Consider the following 15,306-nt stretch of genomic DNA (forward strand, 5'->3'; position numbering starts at 1 on the left):
GAGGGTAAAAGTCAAGGAAAAGGGGACATTTTTCTAACTTGCTTTTAGCATGTACAGTTGCTCTCGGCATCCGTGGGGGTCAGTCCCCAGAATTGTTGTGGATGTCAAAATGTGTGAGTACCCAGGTCTCTTCTGTGCAGAGCGGTGTGCATTGTAGACACTCCATGTACATTGTCCTGCATTCTTTACGTCACCTCTGGATTACCTGTAATAGCCGATACAAAGTAAATGCTATGCACGTGATTGCTGTATCATGTTACTTAGAGAATAATGACAAGGGGGAAATCTGTGCATGTTCAGCACAGGTACAGAGTCTGCCGCCGAATGGATCCAAGCAGAACCTGCAGATGCAGAGGTTGAACTTAGTTCTTCATTTCACGTGAACGAGACAGCAAGCGGCTCTAGGCTGGGGATGTTGCTCAGTGGTAGAGCCCTTGCTTGACATGTGTGCCATGCTGAGTTTGATCACCAGCACTGCAAAACAGAATGAAGTGAAACAAAATGGGAGGAAGCACCAGCTTTGTTCATCTGTTGCAGGTCTGAACAGAAAATTTGGTCTCCTTTGGTGAGCGAGGAGGGGAAACGTCATCCATACAAGATGAATTTAGCATCGGAACCCCAAGTAAGCGCTTATCTTTGCCCCTCCTCTGCCAGCTGCTTTCCTGCTTGGGCATTGTTCGGCTAGTCTCTTGTTTTTCCTGCACTGGAGGCCTGGGGATCAAGTGGCAGGCAGAGCCTCCCACTGTCTTTGCTGGGATCTGGCTCAAGTTCAGTTCTTCCCGTAAGGGAACTGCTGGAGGAAAGGCCTGGAAAACCCCAGGGCAGGAACATGGCCTGGGCTGAGGAGTAGGGAGCCAGGCAATGAGAGAAGAGGGCAGAAGCCATCCTGCAAGCAGGGTTGGTAGGACTCCAGTGAGTTGGAGAGCTAGCTCAGCTCTTGTAGAATTTAGACACAATCATCCAGCAGTGACAATGTGGGTAGGCCTGAAACAGAGTAAAAGAAACACAGGGGGATTTAGTAGTAAAGCCTTCTTTCCCTGTGACCCCTCAGGTGGAAATCTGTTGCTCTTTACTTGTTGCAGTGAAACTCCAAGACAAACATTAAAATGAGTTAAAATGAGGCTGCAGTTAATCTTTAAAAAATATAGTAAGGGGTCACCACATTGTTCGTTGGTCAAATAGAATTTTCTGGAACAGTAGATTGTCCTGAGACCCCCATATTTATAAGTAAATCTGCCAGTAGATGGCTGGTTGTAGGTGTTTTCATTTCTACCTTAGTTGCATCTTCTAAGGTATCTACATGGTGTGGGTATGTTTTGAAATACAGAAATATTTAGGACATCTTGGTAAAATTCCCCGTGTTGCTCATAACAAAGTATGTTCTTTATTGGACAAACGAATGAATTATCAGTAAGCGAGGTGCCTAAGGAAGTGGCTTATGGCTGAAGTACATTCACACGAGCACAAGGACCTGAGTTTGAATTTCCAACACTGTGTATCAAAGCTGGGCATGACTGTGGCCATCTGCAATGGAGCTGGACCGGGCAGGTCAGCCAGGAGGCTAAGGTTCAGGTTCACTGAAAGATCCTGTGTCTAAAATGGGGAGAGGTGATTGAGGGGGACATCACACATCAACCTTCAGCCTGCACACACACTTGTAGGGGTGAGTGTGCCTACACACACACACACACTCATGTCCATACCACATACAAAAAACAGTGAATAAGTAAATTGACACTTTTTTTCAATTTTCAAACCATAGTTGTGATTATTATATATTTAACCCCATTTGAAGATCTGAAATTAAATTCTTCTTTTTCTAAGTTTGAGACATTAGTTTTTATATAGAAATAGCAATCAAAAGTTACTACATACTCAGCTATCTTATGTATAGTATAGAAGTTGTATGAAATTGAATTCTCATGGTACCTTGGTTTGTATACATTGAATGGTTGATGATAAGTCCTTATTTCTTAAAGGGGTTCCATTAAAATTTTGGAAATGCAGTTACAGTGTTTTTTATTAATGCAATGACAATCATACTTAAAATGCCAAGTCCTTTTAAGGAGTATTTTGCCTCTGCCGTGTTGAAACTGACACAAACGTATTATTCTGTATAAGCCCCATAAGGAAATTCATAAAATGTTATTCTGCAAACTACTAGTTGTATAAACAAATTTAAATCATGCCAGAGTTAATTTCACTTTCCCTGGTAGTCTAGTCACTTATTAAATTTACTGTACGTGTTAAACTTTAATGTGTTAAGTTTTCATATGTTTTATAACATGAGGAATGATTTTGGTTTAACCTGGTCCAAAATGCTCACTTTTCGCTTGAGGTAATTATTCATATCTTGGTTATACTTTTTCTTCAATGCTGATGCTTTGAAGCTCATTTTCAGACTAAAAAAATTATTATTCAAACTGCTATAAAGGCCAGCTTGAGTGTGATTTTTGTCTTTATTCATACAAAAACTTCCCACCTCCCACTTCTTTCATGTCTCAGCCTTCTTACCAGACGACAAATAGAACAGAGCTCATGGGTACTATGAAGGTCTGCTAGTTCACATAAAGCGAACCAACACCCCAGCTTATCTGAGGTCAACATAGTTACATACCTAGTTTGTATTTCCTCATTATTGAGTTTCCTTGGAGACTGATAAATACAAAGCCCAAACAATTACATCATCCCTTCCACAAGGCAAGCCCTAAATCCGCCTGTCCTCTGGAAAGACTAGACTCCACATGGGGGGAGAGATGTTTCTTTTATGTACAAACCAGATGCGTTCTTGAAAGATGCTTTACAAAGCGAGAATCAAGAAATACAAAAGAAAAAACCACCCCAAAGAAAAAGCTCCACCACTCCCACAAAAGCAAACGGGGGTGGGTGAGGGGTGTGGGGTTGGTGGGGGATGTGGGTGTGGGGGAGGTGGGGGCGGTTGGGCAGATGGCTCCTGCTGCTAGGCCTGCCTGAGTTTGATCCCTGGGGCCTGCATGATGGAAGGTGAGAACTGACTCTCTTAAGTAGTCCTCTGATTTGTAAATGTGGGCAGTCCCATGGACTTCTGTTCTGACCGGGCTCTTTTTGTTTCTATGGGGAGAGAAGGCAGGCCCTGATGAGAACCTGCCTGCTGTGTTCCACACTATGCTTGGCACACTGACGTGTCACACCACGTCCTTCTGAAGGAGCCTTGAGAAATGGGCTCAGAGAGGCATAACTTGCCCACAGCCAAACAAAGTGTCATGGAAAAATTGAGCCAAGACTAAAGAATAAGCATCCTGTGCTGCTCCCAGAATCACTGTGGAGACAGAAGGATGCATGCTGGATGCTGTCGTGTTGCCCATGCTGCCCTAGAGATGGGGTGAGAGCCCCAGGCCTCTTCTGTAAACAGCTGCTGACCTCACAGTCAATGCTCTCAGGGTTCCTTTGAGTCAGTGTACATAAAACTACTTAACCATTCCTTGATTATGGTCATCTTTTTCTTTAATATCCTCTTTTGTGATTATTTATGGTCAGGCTTGGTGGCATAAACAGGTGGATCTCTGTGAGTTTGAAGCCAACCTAGTGAGTTCCAGGACAGCCAGGGCTGCATAGAGAGATCCTGTCTCAAAACAAAATAGAAAACAAAAAGCATACAAGCCTCTTTTGATTATTTGTGCAGATATGGACAAAGTCAGTTAAACCTCACTAATTCTGACTTAAAGAGACAATTTTCTGGAATAATGAAAAAGACATTTTTATCATAAAAATATGTCTACGCTAACCTTTACTTTAAATTAGCTTTGTGATAAATTTAACTGTTAGTTTTCATTCATAATGTTTTCCAATTAGACACTGAAGTTTCTTTTTTTAAAGGAGGAAAAAGGAGCAATAGAGGGCCTAGAGGATTCTTTTCAGTTATTAGGGTGTTTGAGGAAGAAAGCAGGGTTTAGAAGTATTTTCTTGGGCACTCCGAAAACATTTTAAGTTTAGGAATTCCCAAAGAGCTTGTGGCACTGGCCACTGGATTGATTTTGAGCACTGGATCAGGGAGAACCTTGCTAACTGAGTCATCAGGTAATTTGTGATTATTTTTTAAAGCAATGTTAGTTAAATAGTTTATCTGGGTGCTGGTGGTGGTGTACACATTTAGTTCCAGCACTCAGGAGGCAGAGGAAGGTGAATCTCTGAGTTTTGAGTCCAGCCTGGTCTACAGATCGAACAGCCAGGGTCACATCCCCACCCTCCCCCTAGAAAAAAAGTGCTTTGGTTTGTACAAATGCCTTAAAGAGCTTGTCATTGCAAGTGTTCACCAGACTTCTGGAGATGTTCTCACGTTAAGGAGAGAAGGGCAGGGAGACACAGAAACTTCAAAAGTCCTCCCTCTACAGGTTCTGCCTTCAACCCGGCTTCTAGAACCTTCCACTTTGTGTTCCCACAGAGAACAGTAGGCCCTCTGCCCCTCTGCCGTCTGCGCAAGGACTGAGACTGTGCAGTCAGCAACCGTCCCTCCTGTGTTCCTAATACCCTCTTTCCGGGATGACCTAACCCGGAATTTATCTACACCTTCTAGCGTTGAGGACTTTGTGATGACCTAAGCCACCTCTCCTCTCCCTAATGCCTCTGGAATGTGTCCTGAAAGCATGCTTCTTCAGCTCTTACCTGGGTTCTGGTAGCCCAAGGCACGAAGCGTTATCCTCCCAGAGGGCCCCAGAGATCAGATCTGCTGGGCTTTGGGGAAGAAGCAAAGATGGGCCTGATTGAGTGTGTGGGACGTGCGGCCGTGCACTGTCTCCTTGTGTTTGTCTGGGCCCCTGTATCCCCAGCCGAAGTTAGATTTGAACCAGGGCTGCCGTGGCTTAGCTGGAAGTTCTCCCTGGCTGTTCTCCCGCACTGCACGTGATGAGGGGACTGGGTGGATACCTCCTTGATCTCTCCTCTGCTCTCTGCCTTCAGGAGGTCCTGCACATAGGGAGTGCCCACAACCGAAGTGCCATGCCATTTATTGCCTCACCTGCCCCCAGTGCTGCCTCCCGGATCATCACAAACCAGTACAACAACCCTACTGGCCTCTACTCTCCTGAAAACATCTCCAACTTCAACAGTGCCGTGGAGTCCAAGACGGCAGGCGGTGGGGAGGAGGCGAAAAGCAGACAGTAAGTAGACCCCCACCCCCCACCTCCAGGCTAGTCCTGGGAGAGGCCTTTCCCACTAGTTTTTTCCTAGCAAGTTGAACCACTCATCCTGGGAGGGACTATTTTGCATTTGACTTCTTCATAAGTTGAAAGGGGCTCCCTCCCTCCTCTTTGTAGGATCATAGTAAAAATAAGAATGTGTTGCTGTAACAGTGCCTTACAGGTTGTCTGCAGTGCCTGCTGTTCAAGTGTGAGTATCAGGGTTCTGTTCCTAGAGCATGTATAAATGCTAGGTGGCCTGTCTGTCACGCCTGCACTTCAGAGGTTCAGACCAGGGGGCATCTGGAGCAAGCAGGCTGGCCAGACTAGCCACATGAGTGAGCTCTGGGTTCGATGAACAAGATGAGGAACCATGGAGGAAGCTTCCTGATGTCACCCTCCAGCCTCCACACTCCCATGAACATGTGTGACCTACACTGCCCGCACACTGACAGGAGAGAGAAATAAAACATAAAATGCCCAGCCCTGTTCTGACACACATAGATCTTGTAACGATTGGGACTAGGTCTTGTCCTGAATGCTGTGGTCACACATCCTCAGCTGATGGACGTGGGCTGTTGTATCCTGACACTGTAGAATCCTTGAGAGGACTCCTCATGATGGTCTGGTTTGTGTCTATGTTTCCCACCCGATCTGAGCAGGGGAGGTGCCCCAGTGTGGGCAGTGGTGACACAGTGCCTGCTTCCTCACCAGAGCAGACCAGAAACGATAGAGGGAAATCCTTGAGACTGCAAGTGCTCACCCATAGGATTGGGTTCTGACCCGGGAAGGGAAGAGATGGGAATGTCGGTGGAACCAGGCAGGCACCTTCCTTTGTCACAGATCTGTTGGTTGTACCTGCCTTCATCTCTGTATTGCGTCTCCTGCGTCTTCCAGCACGGGGGGCCTACTGTCTGCTCTAGGGGACAGATTTAGACACTTCAGCTGCCCATGGAAAGGGAACTGGGTGTGAGGGTGTCAAGTTAGGAGGGTGGGAAGTAGATTCGAAGTTGACAATTCATACTCCTGAGAGTGGGCCGGCAGGTTAAGGAGCACAGGGTGGTGCTCCCAGATCAAATGTTACTGAATTGTACTTGTGATGCCCATGCGCATGCCCTGCCCACAGGTATGAGGATCCTTGGTTCCAGCCAAAAGTGCATGCAGGTCTAGAATTCCCACCTCTGCTGCTTACTTTCACTGAAACACAAGTTGGAAAAATTTTTTTAAACCTGAAATTGCCAACTTTTAAATGTTGGTGACATTCAAATTTTGTTGGAAAACACAGTACATTCCAAAGTTGTCTGGTCTCTCAGGATCTTTACTAACTCGGATTTTCTGTTAACTCCAAAAGTCCATGTTGACATTCATTTTTTTTTCTTCTTCACCTTTATAATCTGTCTTGATTCTTTTGTCATAAACTAACTGTTTCAAATGCAAGTTAAGAGGGGTTACAGTCCCAGGCTGTGCCAGGAACCCCGTTGTCTTTAGGGGACCAGAAGGAGGGATTGGAGAGAGAGGAAAGGAGGGAGGGAGGGAGGCAAACAGAGACAGATCAGGAAGATACTAAGGCAATTGGGCATCCACTGCATGAGAGTCTCTGTCCCTGATACTCAGAGGACAGGACAGGACAGAGCCTGTATGTTCCTTAGAGCCCAGTGAGGTTTTGGTTTCAGAAGATCACTGGCCTAATAGCAGTGGCCACACCCCTGCTGCTTCCCCAAATCATGGTTCCTGGGAGGTCTTACCTGCTCAACACATTGATACCCTTCAAGGTCCTCATGGGGATGCTGAGATTACATGAGGAAACTACACAGGGGGTCCCCTAAGCATCACTCCCTGAAGGGAAGCTCGCATGTAGCTCAGTGAAGAGTGGTTTGAATACCAAGGGCCACCATTCCTGTGTTTTGAGTGCTTGGAGAGGCTGGGAATGTGACCCTTATTTTACTGTCCCAGAGTGGAATGTTCCATGATCTGGATTTAATAACCCAGGAAATGACACATCCTTAATTGAAAGAACTGCTATGTACTGGGAGAAGTATGTGCCTGGGAAGTATTTTTAGTGTGGCTGCATTAGATATTTTTCCTTCGTTAATGTCTTCTTTCTTCTTCCCTCTTGCTTCCTGATTCCTGCCTCCCCCTCCCCCCCCTCCTGTCATGGTCTCTTTGGCTGTAGCAGCGGCCCGAGGGTCTTTATCATGTCTCCTTGAGCAAAAGGGGCCTATTATCTACTTCTTTGAGAATGAATGTAAGGAAGGAGCAGGAATCCCTGAAGCTAGAGGCCAAGGAGCTGCTGAGCCCGCCATGTTTCTTGTACACAGACCTCTGCCTGTTGGTTTGTTTCTAGAATGCTCTCAGAAAGGAGAAACAGAGGATCCTGCCAACCCAGCAGCCACTCAGTAACCCTCCATGCTCAGCACAAGGCCCAGAGCTGGCTCACCCCCCACTGTTTAGTCTGAATTCGCTGAGGTTCCAGAACTGGTTCACTACATGCTTTGCATCTGAGGTCATCACCCATTCCCTGGGGCTCACCCTGGTGTGTGTGTGTGTGTGTGTGTGTGTGTGTGTGTGTGTGTGTTTGTCCCAAGCTCTTCAGAACATTCTGCCGTGTGTGTGGCTGTCTGTCTTGTAGGTCTTGGTACAGCTGCATCCCAAGCAGGCCAGGCCGCATTGCCACCTGGGAAGGCAGGTGGAGGGGTCTCCTCAGCAGACCTTCTGGCATACAGCAGAGGGAAGGAGAGGGAAGGGGAGGGATGAAGAGGGAGGCCTCTGCAGCCCTTGCCCTCTAGGCGACTTCAGCTCAGCAGCTCTTTTTTGAGTGCCTATTGTGTGTGCCGTTCCAGTGACAGAAATGTTGCCAGCCCCTCTTCTCTCAGCTCTCCAATTGTGTGTAGAGGGGACCTGTCGGCATTTGGTAATGCGGAGACTGGATTTCATAATTTATGTGATGTCTGTCACTTTCTACAGCTTGTAGATTGGAGTCCTAGAATCTGGCTCTGCCCCGCCAGCCGAGTAACCTTAGGCAAACCCTGTAAGTCCTCTGAAGCCTTGTTTCCTGAGCTTTAAGGCGGGGTCCTTAATCACTTGCCTTCCCACCAGCTTGTCAAGGGAAGGCAGTGCCTTGTGCCAGAAGGTACTGAGTGAACGCTTGTTACTGCTGATTTCATTGCTGTGGGAGAACTCTGCCTCAGCACCTCCAAGTGCCAGGGGCTCAGAGTGGAGGAGGGGGAAGCATATGAGCCCCTTCCAGGGAAGATTTGCCTTGGCCTACTGTGAACTTCTTCCCCGCCCCCCCCCCCCAAGTCATTGCCTAAGTTCAGCTATGGGTACCATTGACCAGCATCCTGCTGAGGTGATGGCCTCTTCATGGTATAAGTGGCCGAGCTCCCATAACCAACAACAACAAAAAAATCCCAGAGTACTAGGTCTTCCAAATTGTGTTCAGGGTATCCCTCCCCCGACACTCAGGAGACAGACTTTTAAGTAAGTGGAGATAAAGGTTTCATTGCTGTCTATTCAAAAGGTAGTAGGGGATCATGTTAGCTCTGCCTAGCTGGGAGCTGCTTGTCTACATGAAGGCTGCTTGTCTCTGTAGCTGATGTGCCTACACCCACAGTGTCTGGGTCTGAATGTTCTTCCCTTTTCTCCTGATGTCCAGTTATTCCTTGCTTCTTATCATAGGAGACTAAAATTCAGGGAACATTTAGACCAGGCATCCACTTCACAACCAAATACATAAACTTTCCCAGAATTCCTTTTAAAATTTATTTTTATTTTAAGTAATTATCAAGTAATAGTCTGGGACATCTGAAACCCAAGCTCTTATTTTCTAGGATATCATGAAACATGAAGGATTTTTCTGTTTCAGCTCACTCATCTGTCCATCCGTCCGTGTGCGCGTGCACATGTGTGTGTGTGTGTGTGTGTGTGTGTGTGCACGTGTTTGAGACAGGGGCCTCATTCTTTGGATGTCCTGGAACTTACTCTGTAGACCAGGCTGGCTTGAATTTATAGAGACCCGCCTGCCTTTGCCTCTTGAGTGCTGGGTTAAAGGCATGCGGCACCATGCCCATCTTTCATCTTACTGTCTTTTTAAATTTCTTTTGAGATTTGTTTTCTGTGTGTATGGGTGTTTTATCTACATGTTTGTACACCTTGTGTGTGCAGTGCCTTGGGAGTCCTGAAGAGGGCGCTGGATCCCTTGGAACAGTTGTTAGTGGTCACGTGGGAGCTGGGAATTGAACTCTGGTGCTCTGTAAGAGCAGTCAGTGTTCTAAACTGCTGAGCCATTCCTCTGGTCCCTCAGTTTGATTTTCTTAGCCCAACCTTAAGATGAGCCAAGAACTAAAATCTCTGCATCACTTACAGTTAGTACTTCTGTTTGAGACAAGGGATTCATAAACGAGTTAAGCCTTTTCTTCTGAGATAGCTGCAGAAGTGTATGAAGCTGTGGGAAACAGTACAAAGGGGTCTCTTATTCCTTGTCCAGGTTCCCTTGATGCTGACTCTTTTGGTGTTTGTTCTTGAGACAAGGTCTTATTCTGAAGCCTAGGCTGACCTGGAACTACAGTCATCCTCTCAGCTTCCTGAGTTTGGGATGACAGACGTGACCCACAGAGCTGGGCTGGGGATGCCATCCTGAATTATCAAGTAGAAGATGGACAGGAACACAGTGTAAAGAGCATTTGAGTCAGCGGGGCGTGGCGACACCTCCCTTCAATCTCAGCCCTCTGGAGGCAGAGGCATGTGGATCTCTGTGAGTCGGAGGCCAGCCTGGTCTACAGAGCCAGTTCCAGGCTAGCCGGATCCACCTCTCTCAACAAAAGCGTTTGAGTCTGCACCAGGATTCCACCGTGTTGCTGCACCCACCCCAGCCACACCCAGCACACCCATGTCCCTCCCTGCACAGCCTCCATCCCACCAATCTCTCATGGTTACAGCTTTGTTAGCTCAAGAATGTTTCATTAACAGAACCGTAAAGTATGTGACCTTCTGAGGCCTCCTCAGCACAATTCCTTGAAAAGTCGTCCAGGTTTTCTTTATATACCAATAAGGTGGTTTCTTTTTTTCCTTTTTAAAGTGTGGTAAAAACCACATGGCATAAAATTTACTACTGTAATCACGTGTGCTAAGTTATGCTGCAGATCTGTTGAATTTGTTCAGTTTGAGAAGCTGAAATTCTGTATGCAATGAACGACTTCTGTCTCGCCCCAAGCTCCTGGAAGCCACCACTGTGCTTTGTCGTGGGATCCTCCCGCAAGTGGGGTCGTGCAGTGTTCGTCTCTGTCGACCGGCACATTCACATTCCTCTTAGCACACTGCTCCAAAGCGTGTGTCAGGATTTTCTTCTTCCATCTATCTGTTGATGGATATTCAGGCTCCTTTCATCTTTTTAAAGATGCCACTCAGTGATGAAAGCTAAAGGCTTACCCACCAAGGTGGAGAAGGGGCCGAGGTTGTGCAGTCTGGTTGCTCTTCTGCATCGTAGCCAGGGTAACTAGGTGAGGGAAGAATCTGGAGCACATCACTACATCCAGCAAGAATATAGCAGAAAAACACACACACACACACACACAGGCTGTAAGATAGACATAATAGAATCAGGTGCTGCTTCTTTATGCTAGCAGTAAGCGTGTGAACACTGGCATTAAATATACCGTTTATAGTTACTTCTTAACAGACTAAACTCAAGCTTGCCAGAGGAGTGGGGAGAATAGGAGGAAGGGAGGAGAGGCCAATTAGTGTGTACAGTGCTATTGTTTGAGAGCCGAGGCTAATTCCAGTGCCATATATCACTATGGAGTGAATAATGAGCAGAAATACATCGTATGCCTCAAAATAACGAGACTAGAGACTTACCAATACATTCATCATAAATGATGAAGCTTTTAAAAAACCCACATCACTTCTCAGATACACGTGAGAGAGTGTTAAGAGAGACTTAAAGCACATCTTAATGAACTTAAACTGATGTAACAGCAAGTATCTGTTCCACCCACAATGGATTAAAACTAGAATTTAGCAAAAAGCAAACTGGAAAAATGTCAAACATGTGACCACCAAACAACACAACTGATCAAGCAATGTAAGAATCAAGGGGAAGTTAGGAGACACCCTGACAGATGGGAACAGACAACATTCTTAGCATTTATCAGGGTCAGGCATGGTGTGTGCCTGGCATCCCAGCACTCCAGAGGCCAAGGCAGGAGATCAGGATTTCACAGCCAGCATTGGTTACGCAGTGAGATCTTGTCTCCAGAACAAAAACTAAACTGGAGACAGGGAAAGCAGAACCCAGAGAGACACAGAGGGAAGTGCCCCAACAAAGCAGACCTGACTTTTAAGGAGGACTCCTTTACCAGTTTGTCCTTTTACCAGTCACTCTTTTGGCGTCTTAAGTCTGCCTATCCCTAGAGGTCAAAAATCCCTACTTAAAATTTTTTAAACATGATTTTCCTTCTTATGTTTTAATCTTAGGCGTTTGAGTTAATCGAGTGGGTATGAGATAAACAATGGGGGGTTGTTGATCACAATAGCTGTGCGAGGAGTTTGAAACCCTGGAGACCAGTTCCTCACATTTTATTCTTTTTTGAAATTGTTCCTAACTTTTCCTTTTTGTGCCTCTTTGTATGAACTGTAGAATCTAATTCATGGACTTGGCTCGTTATAGATTCTTTCTTTCCGGTTTTCCTAAGGGGTGGGGGTGGGGGTGGGGACAGGGTTTCATACTATAGTTCAGGCTGGCATTGGAGTTCACCATGTAAGACAGGCTGGCCTTTGAACTGGTGGCAATCCTCCTGCCTCAGACTCCAAAGTGCTAAGAACAGAGGGGCGTGTACTCAGCTTTTATCTGCTGTTTGGCAGTACCAAGGGCTGAACGAGAGCCTCTTGTGTGCTGAGTGCTCCCCCTGTGTGCTGAGTGAGTGCTCCCCCTGCGTGCTGAGTGAGTGCTCCCCACTGAGCTACATCCCCAGCCCTCTTGTACTTTTTATTTTGAGCTCTCAGAAGGCAGCTGGCCTTGACTCACTATGCAGACTGGGCAAAGCTTGCACTTTTGATCCTTCTGTCTCAGCCTCCTGTGTAGTCAAATTATTTTTTTCTTGTGAATCTGCTGATATGGTCAAATGATTAACACCTTGACTGATTTTTAAATAGTACATGCTACTTGGCTGTGACATATAAGTCTTTTTATATATTGTTGAATTTTATTTGCTATGAAATTTATGTCTTTATGAGGAATACTCACTTCTTTTCTTTTTTAATGTTATCTGGTTTTATATTAGGGTGGTATTTGCTTCATTAAGTAAGTCAGGAAATACTTTCTTCTCTTTATTACAGGGAAGAGGCTATGTAGAGTTAATTTGATCTCTCTATCTCTCTCTGAAATATGTGAACTCTTGGGCCTCCTGTCTCAGCCTCTGACTGCTGGGAGTGCAGGCCTGGCTCACTGTAGAGTCCTTATTTATTTACTTTTAATATCTGTATATATATAAACAAGAATCTTTCCCCCCATTTCTTATGCAGGCTTTTATCCTAATTACTTTTTCAGATATTACTTTAGTATCTTATAGCCTAATGTCCAAGACTTAGAATTTCTGCGTCTTGTACTGTTTTCTTGAGTTAGGTTGACAGTGTTTTGGTTAGGGTAATGGATATTGAAAATACTTTATAAAATGCCAGCATATAAAGATGTTACCATTATTGTCTCTGTCTCTGTCTCTGTCTGTCTCTGTCTCTGTCTCTCTGTCTCTCTGTCTCTGTCTCTGTCTCTGTCTCTGTCTCTGTCTCTGTCTCTGTCTCTGTCTCTCTCTCTCTCTCTCTCTCTCTCTCTCTCTCTCGTTCTTCCTTCCTTGGAATGATTCCCAAGGCTGTTTGCTGGAAGAATATATGATGACCTTGTGGTTTAGTCCTGTTATTTTTAGTGTTCCCTTGGTGGCTTCCAGACATAACATACAACAAATAAGAGAAAAAATTCTTCCCCCAAACATTCCATGCATGATCTTGATTTTAAAATAGTTCTAAGAGTAATAGGAAAAAGATTAATAAAGAATAGTGTAATATGCTTATTATAGGGCAGGTTCCAGGCTCAAAACTCAAAGATTTAAGTATCTAACAAGCCAAGGTACTGGTAGAAGACCCTGGCTTAAAACTGCTTCACAAGGCATTCACTTAAACTGCCCCATGCTTTCCTTCAAGGAGACGGAGAGAGACAGACAGGTGTAGCTAGACGCCAGCTGCTGTGGGCAGGCCGGGCAAGGGTGGCTGCTTCCACCTACTCGTGGCGAGCCAGAGGTGGCAGGAGCAGCCAGCATCAACCTTGCCCAGCAGCAGCAGAGCTGATGTCACCATATGGGCATTGTTTTCTTTGTTGTCAGAATATGGTTGGGGTCCAAGGGAAACACCTGCGGCTTTATCCCTGTGCTTGAGTCTTTCACTGGGTATGGAAGCATTCCAGGAGGCTGTCCTGGCTGCCCTACAGCTTGTCTCAGAGGAGAGAAAAAGGAGAGACAGAAAGGGAGAGGGGAGCAGGGAGAGGCAGTAACTTAGAGGAAATTATCCGTGGAAAACATACTTTTCTTTTCAAAATGGAATGTGAACCAATTGAACAATGGTGGGTGGGAAATAGTGAATGAATGTAGTGGCTATAATTCCTTTGCTCCTGCCTGTGTCCTTTAGGGCTGTGGATGCTGAGAGCTCACACCCCAGCAACTGCAGCTTGTGTATTTATATGAGTAACCCTGTCTGCATGCATTGCTAACATCCGTTACTGGTAACTCATCTGGTCCTTGTGCTCTGCTCCTTTTGGGCAGTGTCCCTCAGGCCGCTTCTAAACGAGTTATAGAAGTGAGAGGGAAGAGTGCATGTGGGCTCAGGAGGTGGGTCCCCCACGACCCTACATAGTTTCGGGGTGAGCTCACAGGATCAGGGAGAGCATAGGTAGGAGGAAGTATCATCTATACTCACTGATGCCAAGCTCTGAGCCTGGGCTATGCGCTGAGCTGGACCTGGGCAATATGCTTGCTTACCTCCCAGGGGAATCCAGACATCCAGACATAAATACAAGAAGAGTGTGCAGTAGGAGGTGAGTTAGAGGGCTGTAAGGGGTGGGGATGAGTGGGACTATAAGTCAAGGTCAAATCGCCTCTGAGGCGGTATGAGGCAGAGTCCCTGGAAATACATGAGGGTAACAGTAGAGGCAGGAGCAGGCAGAGAGAGCAATGCCTGGCAGGAGGCTGGCTGCTTCAGTCACAGCTGTGCTGAGGAAAGGCCACATCTCCAGGGCCTTACTCCTTTATGTAAATGAGCATTTATTCCAGAGGAGTTAGCTTTAAACACTGCAAGTATTTGGCTCTAAGTCAGGTGAGATTATATTGAGCTACACCACGAATCCGCCTTGATTCTGAAAATATGTCTCTGACCTCTGGTTGAAAATATGTCTGTTCCAAGGCTGAGCATGGCAGCAGAGGGACAGGTTACACAGCTAGTGGGTCTTGCCGATAGGCCACAGTGGGACTTGGTCATGCCTGGGAGCCGGGGATGTGAGAGGAGACAGGCTCAGTACAGTCTCCACCTGAAGGGTTACCTCGCTTCCACCATCCTCCTGCAGCCACAAGTCTTGGCCCAGTGAAAAAGAGCTTCACAGTAGTGCCTGCCTTAGCTTGCCCTGGGGCCTACAGAGTGACAGGAGGAAGGAGTAGGAGGCAAGGTCTGGCTTGCCTGGTCCCGGGGGTCTGAACCTTTACATAGCAAAGCATGTGAAGTTTTCCTTCTTGCCTCAGCCCTTGAGAACGGGGCGGGTCAAGACTGCTGCCTCCAGCTAGAGGCATAGAGGTCTAAGCTCCATTCTGAATGACGGAGGATGTCTGGAGGCATGAGAAGCATTTTGACATGGGGAATGAAGAGATGAGGTTTCTACTCGTGCAAGGAATGCATGGGCCTCTCCCCCATGCCCCCGCCACCACCGCAAGGGATCCCAGCTGAGCTATAGTGGTCAGGTTGTGGTTGAAATTTTTCCTCTTCAAAATTTTCTCTTGACATAATGTTGATTATGTAATTTAAAAAGAAGGGAAGAATTCCCCATCTGTGGGAGTTTGCAAAAATGTAATTGAATTGCAGATACTATTTGGGAAAATAGCCTCTTATGGTATTAAAGTGG

General features: G+C 46.2%; 1 protein-coding gene across 1 annotated transcript in view; it reads left to right on the top strand.

The window, feature by feature from the left end:
- The window catches only part of Pdlim1 (PDZ and LIM domain 1), a 48,639-nt gene that overhangs the window by 22,582 nt on the left and 10,751 nt on the right, over positions 1–15,306 (top strand). Inside the window, exons 3-4 of the mRNA XM_005063613.4 lie at positions 538–622; positions 4,936–5,135. Of these exons, the coding sequence (XP_005063670.1) occupies positions 538–622; positions 4,936–5,135 (285 nt within the window). The remainder of the gene's footprint in view (positions 1–537; positions 623–4,935; positions 5,136–15,306) is intronic.

This window comes from Mesocricetus auratus, unplaced genomic scaffold (genome assembly GCF_017639785.1).
Source record: "Mesocricetus auratus isolate SY011 unplaced genomic scaffold, BCM_Maur_2.0 Super-Scaffold_4256, whole genome shotgun sequence".
Taxonomy (NCBI): Eukaryota; Metazoa; Chordata; class Mammalia; order Rodentia; family Cricetidae; genus Mesocricetus; species Mesocricetus auratus.